This window comes from Mirounga angustirostris, unplaced genomic scaffold, assembly GCF_029215605.1.
Source record: "Mirounga angustirostris isolate CCGP_5_RB_7025 unplaced genomic scaffold, mMirAng1.0.hap1 SCAF_8, whole genome shotgun sequence".
Lineage (NCBI taxonomy): Eukaryota > Metazoa > Chordata > Mammalia > Carnivora > Phocidae > Mirounga > Mirounga angustirostris.
In genome coordinates, this window is record NW_026991716.1 from 38,336,480 (window position 1) to 38,344,652 (window position 8,173).

The 8,173-nt window shown below is 55.4% G+C and overlaps 1 protein-coding gene across 1 annotated transcript; it reads left to right on the forward strand.

Annotated features, from left to right (window-relative positions):
* Positions 1–263: 263 nt before the first annotated feature.
* On the forward strand, positions 264–6,964 carry GUCA1A (guanylate cyclase activator 1A). The gene is made up of 4 exons (XM_045866167.2): positions 264–941; positions 5,738–5,887; positions 6,221–6,314; positions 6,622–6,964. The coding sequence occupies exons 1-4, from the start codon at positions 741–743 to the stop codon at positions 6,792–6,794; spliced, it is 618 nt and encodes a 205-aa protein (XP_045722123.1). The 5' UTR covers positions 264–740; the 3' UTR covers positions 6,795–6,964.
* The last annotated feature ends 1,209 nt before the right edge of the window (positions 6,965–8,173 follow it).

The following is an 8,173-nucleotide window of genomic DNA, read 5'->3' on the forward strand; positions in this document are numbered from 1 at the left end:
CTCGGGACTCGTCTTGGAAGTCCACAAACTCTGCATCAGTCAGGTGCTCTCATATATTAACTATCCGTGGTGTGACCAGAACCCCTTAGTTGTGCTGGCCAGGTGCAGTGCACAGCCTGGATAACTGGACACAGCAGCCCTGTCAGGAGTCCACACCTGGCCCACCTGTGGAAAAGGAACCAGCTCTATCTCATATGTACCTCAATTCCATGTCTGAGGGCAGGAACCAAAAACATTGAGAACCCACTCAAAGCAGGAGAGGGGAGTGGAGGTAACGGGATCAGAACAGTCACTGGCTGACTGGCTGGCCACCCATTCCGTCCTGGTAAGAAGGAATAAGGAGATTGCAAAATGGGTAAGAAAATCCTCTCACCTATCAGCTCAAGGCCATAATCCTGGGCCTCTGCTTCCCTAAGCTTTGTTCTATTTTCACTCCTCTTTCCTAGGAGCAGTCCCCATTGGCTGCAAGGGTTTAGTGGGGACTTAACGCCGGTTCTCCGACATCTCCTGGATTTGGCCGTGGGCTTGCGCAGCCCCCCATTACCTTCGTCCCTCTGCTCACCACTTCCTGACATTTCCCTGCGCTGTCTGATTCATCAGACCCTCTTTGCTCAGCTTGGGAGGACTCTGGCCTGTGAGCGAGGAGGGCCCAGGGTTAGAAAGCCAAGCCGCCCTGGGGCAGGGGCCGCTGGGAGCAGGATCCATCCACCTCGGGCGCCGGCCCCGCGCAGGCCTGGGAGATGGGCAATGTGATGGACGGGAAGTCGGTGGAGGAGCTGAGCAGCACCGAGTGCCACCAGTGGTACAAGAAGTTCATGACCGAGTGCCCCTCTGGCCAGCTCACCCTCTACGAGTTCCGTCAGTTCTTCGGCCTCAAGAACCTGAGCCCGTCCGCCAGCCAGTATGTGGAGCAGATGTTTGAGACTTTTGACTTCAACAAAGTGAGCGGAGGCCTGGGTGGGGGGCGCTGGAGGCCTGGGCAGTGCAGGGCTGGGGGCGCCAGGTGCCGGAACATGGCGTCTGCCACAGGAGGGGGTGTGCTTCTCTGTGTATCCGGGGCTACGTTAGGGAGTCAACTGATCTCATGTTCATTGAGCACCTACTGTGAGTCAGGCACCGGGGGTTCAGAAAAAAACCAGGCCCCATCTGTGCCCTCACCTTCCAGGGGAAGACAGAGGGGTCCATAGGTTAGTATACATAGCCCACAGACCCAATCTAAATGGCTTCCTCTGCCTCGTCCACACACATGTCTCGGTTTACTCCAAGAACAAGTGTGAACACTTAGAAGACAGTCGTTGAGCACCTACTAAGTGCTGGGTGCTATGCCTGGAGCTTTTGCCCAGGCGCTTAGAGGCTCACAGGGTACAGGAGGAGAGGGAATGGAGAGGAGAGAGCAGGATGATAAGCCTCTGGCCCCGGCTGGCCTGGCTCAGGCAGGCCCATGTTACGTGGGTCGTCCCTGATGCTCTGTGGTCACCCGTGATGCTCTGGGGACAGGCCAGGCTGCTTGGTTGCTGGGACCTCCGGGCTACTCCCGACTCCAAAGTGCCCAATGACCTCAGCTCACCTTCTCTCAAGTGGGTCTGAATGAAGGTCTGCACGGTGGTCAAATGGTACTCTCCCTGAGTCATCACTGGGACACGGGCTGAGGACTTCCTGATCAGCTAGAGGGGTACGGGGGCATGGGCTGGGCACAGTGAGTTAGGACCCTTAGTTTTCATCAGCTGGGTGGCCGTTCACCCAGCATTCCCCCCCCACCATCCTCAGCTCAGTACCCGCATCTGCCATGGATGTTGAGAGCATGAGTCAAGATGTTTGTTGGTTTTAAGAGCAAATCTTCCATTTATTTGGAGCAATTCAGTCAAGATGCAGTGGCAGAAGGACCCAAATCTACACACCTGTCTCCCCACCCCACTGGGCCCCACTCAGGATGTGATGATGCTCTACCATGCATCCACTTCAAGCTGGGGACAGGCTGCCCAGAGCCTTCTCGGCCCCCTTCACTGCCCAGAGGGTCCAAACACCACTGTGGGCAGGGCTTCTAAGGACAGCTGGGGCTCAGAGGCTATTTAAAACTCACTAATATTTAGGGCCAAGGGGCCAAAGCAGATTATGGGCTTTGAGTCCCAACCTCAAGGGCAGCATTCTGGTGCCCAGTGGCTTTCCTTGGGGGGGGGCGTTGCTGGGGAGCAGAGTACTGGCACCCACGGCTTGGAGACCAGAAGGGTTGGCATCAGCATGCTGGGCCCTCCAAGTGCTCCACAAGAAGGAATAATTCCTGAACAGCAGGGAGGAAAGTAATGGTTGAGCCTCAATGCCTTATACCCAAACACGCAGCTTCTCACCTGCTAAGGAAACCCTTGGGATCAAGACACATCTCCAGAAGGACCCCCTAAAATCACATGTATGACAGCAGGGAGGGACAACCCAAAACCCTGTATTTGCAAGCATCACCTCCACTGCCCCAAAGTTCCTTGATGACACCATGCACACCTTCACCTTATGGCCTTTGTGATGCTTGGGACCCTCTTCCTCCAGAATTCTGCTTGGCTCACACCTTCCCCCGCTACAAGTCTCTGCCCCAAATTCTCCTTCCCTCTGACACCTGCTGTGATTTCCTGGTTGAAACCTTGTTTAACTGGGGCTAGCCCCTGCCCCTGCATTTCCTGTCCTACCTTCCCCCAACCAGAGCACGTCTCATCTTCCAAGACGTGCTGAATTACACTTAGCCACTATGTTTGTTGTCTGTCTCCCCCGCTGGAATGTGAGCTCCACGAGGACAGAGATTTTTGTCTGTCTGGTTCAGTGCTGTATCCCCAGGACCTAGAACGATGCCTGGACCACGGTAGGTGCTTAACAAGTATTTGTTATATGAGAAATCATGAGTTCTATGGGCGAATTCTGTGTTTTATAATGCACATTAATTTAAATACATAATTATTAAAATGAAGAGTGTCTTTGTAACTCTAAAAGGCCTCACATACACCAACGGTGTCAATCCCCTTTGGGCAATATTGCCTTCTACCCATTGTCCCGAGCAGAGAGCAGCGCGGCAGATCGGCAGAGAGATGGGACACCGGAGCGGGAAGTTAAGCGGGGCTGTGCAAACGATGGCCCGTGGGCCCATTTTTGTGAATGAAGCTTTATTAGAACACACCACGCGCACTTGTTTGCACATCACCCAAACGGAAATATTTGCTATCTGGCCCTTTTCAGAAGACGTTGGCCAGCCTGCCCCTGAGTTAGCGGAACAGTTGCATCCCGGTGGACTGTGCCAGGAGGGCAAGGTTGGGGGGTGCAGCAGCGTGATCGGGGAGTGTGCCCCAGGGGATAAGCACGTACTTTGCTTACTTCAAGGTTTTGCCTGGGCTTGGCCGTGCCCGGCACTCACACAGGTGCACACAAATCGATGTAAACCTTAGCCCTGCCTCTGAGCGCCGGGTAGGATTTGGGCCACCTAGTTTCTAGCCAAGGCTTGCTCATTCATTGGTTACGGCGTCTAACTCCTCTCAGCTTCAGCTTTCATCTGAAAATGAGGATGAAAAATCCCCCCTCCCGGGGGGTCGTGAGATTAAATGAGGAAAGCAAATAACACACTCAGCAGGAGGCACTAGAAAGAAGTGAGTATCGCTGTGTATCCTTACTGAATTTCACCCAAACGACAGTCTTGAAAAGCGGGCACTATCATTCCCAGTGTCCAGCTGAGGGAGCGAGGCTCAGAGAGGCTGACTTGTTCAAGGCCATATTCTCCTAAGATGTCAGTTAGCTCTTTCTGGCACAAAAGCCCATACTTTTCCATTGCCCCCTTTTAGCCATTTAAAAAAAAAATCATGAAAGTAATTTTGTACAGCTCACTGTAAACATTTCCCACAATAGAGAGAAAAAATGAAAAACAAAAGTGTCCTCGCTCTGTGTCCTCTTGCCCAGGAGAAACCTCCTTGCTGTTTTTCTTGCTTCTCTGAGCATTGTGGCACGGGGGGCTTTGCTCTGTTCTGAGGACAACCCCGGGCAGGGGTCGGGCAAAGATCGAATGAGCTAAGGTGTATGTGAAAGCCTATGAACACAGGGAAGTACCACACAAATGTTCAGTATGATACGACACCCAGTGTGGGGTTCCAGCTCATCGAGGCCTCACCTGAGGCCTAGGGCGGGCACAGAGCCAGATCTCAGAGGCTATCCTGCCCAGCCTCTGCCACATCTTTAATGACAGTGCTCCAGCCTCTGCTTGTATGCTTTCAGTGACAGGCAGCTCATTACTGCACGAGCCTGGCCCATCCACCAGCGGCAAATCTGCCCGTTAGAGGTCTTCCTTCTGACCCCAAATGTGCCTCTGGGTAACTTCCCAGTTCCGGAGCCGGGGTTGTGAGTAAGTGGAGGAACAGGGGCTGGACTCCAAGTTCACACGCTCTGAGTGCAGGGCTCCTTTAGAGTGCTCAGCTTTTCTGCAAAACACAGGCTTCCCTCCTCCAGCCTCACTCAGCTTGGGGGCGAGATGGGCAGAGGCAGGCCTATGTTCCCCACTTCCCTGACCCCACTGGTGGGGCTGGCAGGGGCGGACAGCGGGTCAGCCTGTGAAATTTGGGGGACCCTGGAGAAATACCCCCTAAGCATGTCTTGTGCCACCCTCTCGCATGGTCAATCCCTCCCAGACTCAAGAGGCCATCACCGTTCCCAGGAAGCCTCCCTGAGCCTCTCCTCTGGCCTCTGTCCTGGCAGAGTTGTGCGATCTTGTTCTGTGATTCCATAATGTCCTGTCCAGACGTGCTGTCACTGCATTACATCGTGAAGGCATACTGATCTCTCTCTCTCTCTTTTTTTTAAGATTTTTATTTTATTTATTTGACAGAGAGAGACAGAGCCCAAGTAGGCAGAGCTGCAGGCAGAGGGAGAGGGAAAAGCAGGCTCCCCGCTGAGCAGGGAGTCCGATGCAGGGCTCAGTCCCAGGACCCCAGGATCATGATCTGAACTGAAGGCAGATGCTTAACTGACTGAGCCACCCAGGCGCCTTAGTGATCTCTTTATAGAAACGATCATAGTAAGTGTAGTAACAGTAAGAGTTAACATTTCCTCAGTGTTTACTAGATGTCAGGCAGTGTTGAGTACTTTAGATACATAAACTCGCTTAATCCCACCACAATCCCACAGAGGTAGGTACTACTATGACTGTTACAGATGAGGAAATCGAGGGCCAGAGACATTGAGTCCTTTGTCCCAGATCCCACAGCTTTGAGAGGGTGAAGGCAGGATTCAACCCTGCATCCCAGCAGGGTGCATCAGGACGGGGCTCATATCTTACTGAGTTCTGAAGCCTCTGTCTATCCCCGACCGAACAAGGTGCTCAGTAAAGTTCGAAGAATAATGGGAAGAATAAGACAGGTGTTCCTTCCTCCCTTTCTACCCCCTGCCCTCTCCCCAGCTCGAAAAACCACGCCTTTCCCCAGGGGTTCCGTTCCTCTTCCTCCACCTACACACACCTTCTTGCAACTGGAAGGGCTCCAGCTGGAGACTCACATGGGAGAAGCCAGTGACCGTTAGCACCAAAATGCCAGTGAAGAGAGAGCACACCCTGGGGGCGGGGTTTACCAGAGATGCTGGCAGCCTCTGGGGCAGGCCAGGCGGGCTGCCTGGAGGCGGGGACAGAAGCGGAGGGACCCCGGCAGGAAGAGCGCGGGGCGCGGCTCAGCCTCTCCTGGGGCCTCTGGGGAGCGGGCTCAAGGCGGCTGCGCCTCTCGCCCAGGACGGCTACATCGATTTCATGGAGTACGTGGCTGCGCTCAGCCTGGTCCTCAAAGGGAAGGTGGAACAGAAACTGCGCTGGTATTTCAAGCTCTACGACGTCGATGGCAATGGATGTATCGACCGCGACGAGCTGCTCACCATCATCCGGGTAACTCCAGGTGCCGAGGGCCGGGCCGGGGCGGGGGCAGCGGCCCGGGCGGACCCGGAGCTGACAGCCCGAGGGCGGCCGGGCGGGGCGGCTCTTCAGCCGGCAGAATTGCAGTGTCAGAAGGGGACACGATTGGGACTGAGGGCCGGGCGCGGGGTGGGGGTGGGGGGCAGCTACGTGACCCAGGCCACGGGCCGTCCACTCTCTGGGCCTCTGTTGTTCCATCTGTACCGAGACAAGCTCTTAAACCTCAGCGCGGCCTCTAGTGCCCAGTCTGTTGTTTGGGCACCACTGAGGCCGAGCTAGGATGGGTCCTTCCCTTCTTCTCCCCAGGCCATCCGGGCCATTAACCCCTGCAGCGACTCGACCATGAGTGCCGAAGAGTTCACCAATACAGTGTTCTCCAAGATTGATGTCAATGGGGACGGTGAGGAGGGCGGGATGGGGGCCGCCAGGGGAGAGGGGCGGGGGCGGGGGCGGGGGGGGGCAGGTAAAGAGGGGCCTCTGCTGGCCACATTCTCCATCTGCCCCTGCCCCAGCCACAAGAGTTGGATTTTAGGGACCCCTGGACCAGACTTTGGGCTCTGGCTCCTTTGCCTGCTCCCCCCATAGCCTCACTTTCCCCAGTGCTGGCTCTGTCCCCTTTGCAAGACTCTGGCTCTGGGCCCCAGTACAATGCTCCCGGGGAGACGGGGGCACCCTCCTCCCCCTGACTCCCTTTCTCTCTGTCCCAGGGGAACTCTCCCTGGAGGAGTTCATCGAGGGCGTCCAGAAGGACCAGATGCTCCTGGACACACTGACACGGAGCCTGGACCTCACCCGCATCGTTCGCAGGCTCCAGAGCAGCGAGCAAGAGGAGGAGGGCGGGGAGGGGGCCAGCGGCAGGGAGACTGAGGCAGCCAGCTGAGCCCACCCGGGCTGCTTCTGCATTGGGGAGGGGATGTGTGTTGGTGCCTGGGGTCCTCATTGTAATACTAGATGCAGTCTACTGAACTCAAAGGCTCAGCTCGCCTCTTTGGGGTGCAGGGCCGGGTCAGAAGGGCAGGGGTGGGAGTACAGAGGATGGTTCCTGAACCCTGTGCATGACTCAGCACGTGGTGACTGCCTCCTGCTGGGGGGCCCTCAGGGCCCTCCCCGAGCTTTTCCCACTGAACTGCTCCAGTCCCCCTCTTTCCCAGTCCAGGGAGCTCCGCCGCAGGGCTGGGCTTTCCCGGACGCCGATGGAATCCTACAGCTCAGGTGCTGCCATCACGCACCCAACCTGCACCCCAGCATGACGAGCCTACTTGTGTGGTGCGTTGATTTGTTCCTCCCTCCCAGAAGCATTTATTGCACACCTCCTTCGTATGAACGCAGGATATTGGACATGCCGAGAAGAGGATAGATCTCATCCCTAAGGAACTAACCGGCTAAGCATCATTATAATAAAATATGGGAAGAGAAGCTATGGTACTGTAGAAAGTCCTCATTTATCCCGAGGAAATCCGTCTTCAGTTAGAAGTGACGGCAAAGCACGCTGACTTTCCCTGCTGGCCCTGCAGTGGCCTGGGGTGCCCTGGGGTTTCCCACAGCTCTGCGACTCATTGCCTGTGGCAAGTGTCCGGACTATCCATCCCTGGTCTAACCTAAATCCCTCTTGCTGCAGTGACACCTGACACCAGTTGGGAAGTGGGCCAGGCTGTTACAGGTGGGCCCCATTCCCATTCTTTGCACACGCCAGCTTTAGGAAGACCTGTCTGAGAACCTGGGGAGAGACACAGGCTGGAGCAGTTGTGATCATTTTTGCAAAGATGCTTCTTCTTCTGGGCTTTGAGTCTTCACTTCAGCTGGGTGTGGGGAAAGGACAAGGAGTGAATAAAAATATAAGGCGAGGAGAGAGAAAACAAGGGGCAAGAGGAATGAAGCCCCCACCCCGGGGGGGGGCGGGGAAGAGAGGGTCCTACAGATCACCGGGACCACCCCAGCCTGGGAAGTCAGCCAGGGCCTGTGCACAGACCTGGCAGGAAGGTGGAGATCAATGCCAGGGGCAGCCTGGGACAAAATGCAATTGACATTTCTGCGCCTTCTCTTGGTGGCTGCCTCTTGGGAAATCCTGAAGGTGGGAGGTGGGAGGGTATTTGAACGGAGTTAGGACATTTCCCCATTGTCAAGCACACACCACCTTCCTGACTCGGGGGCGGATCTGTGTCTCACCTGGATTACTAGTCTTTTTAAATCGACCGTTTTTTACCTAAAATTTATTTCTAAAGGAAACTTTGTATGAATATCATGCCTGTGAAATTGCAG

What these genes read in the sequence shown, in the direction of transcription:
- GUCA1A (XM_045866167.2), top strand. Translation starts at nt 741, where the DNA reads ATGGGCAATGTGATGGACGGGAAGTCGGTGGAGGAGCTGAGCAGCACC. An exon ending in AGACTTTTGACTTCAACAAA is followed by an intron (nt 942 to 5,737) that starts GTGAGCGGAGGC and finishes CCTCTCGCCCAG; the next exon opens with GACGGCTACATCGATTTCAT. An exon ending in GATTGATGTCAATGGGGACG is followed by an intron (nt 6,315 to 6,621) that starts GTGAGGAGGGCG and finishes TCTCTGTCCCAG; the next exon opens with GGGAACTCTCCCTGGAGGAG.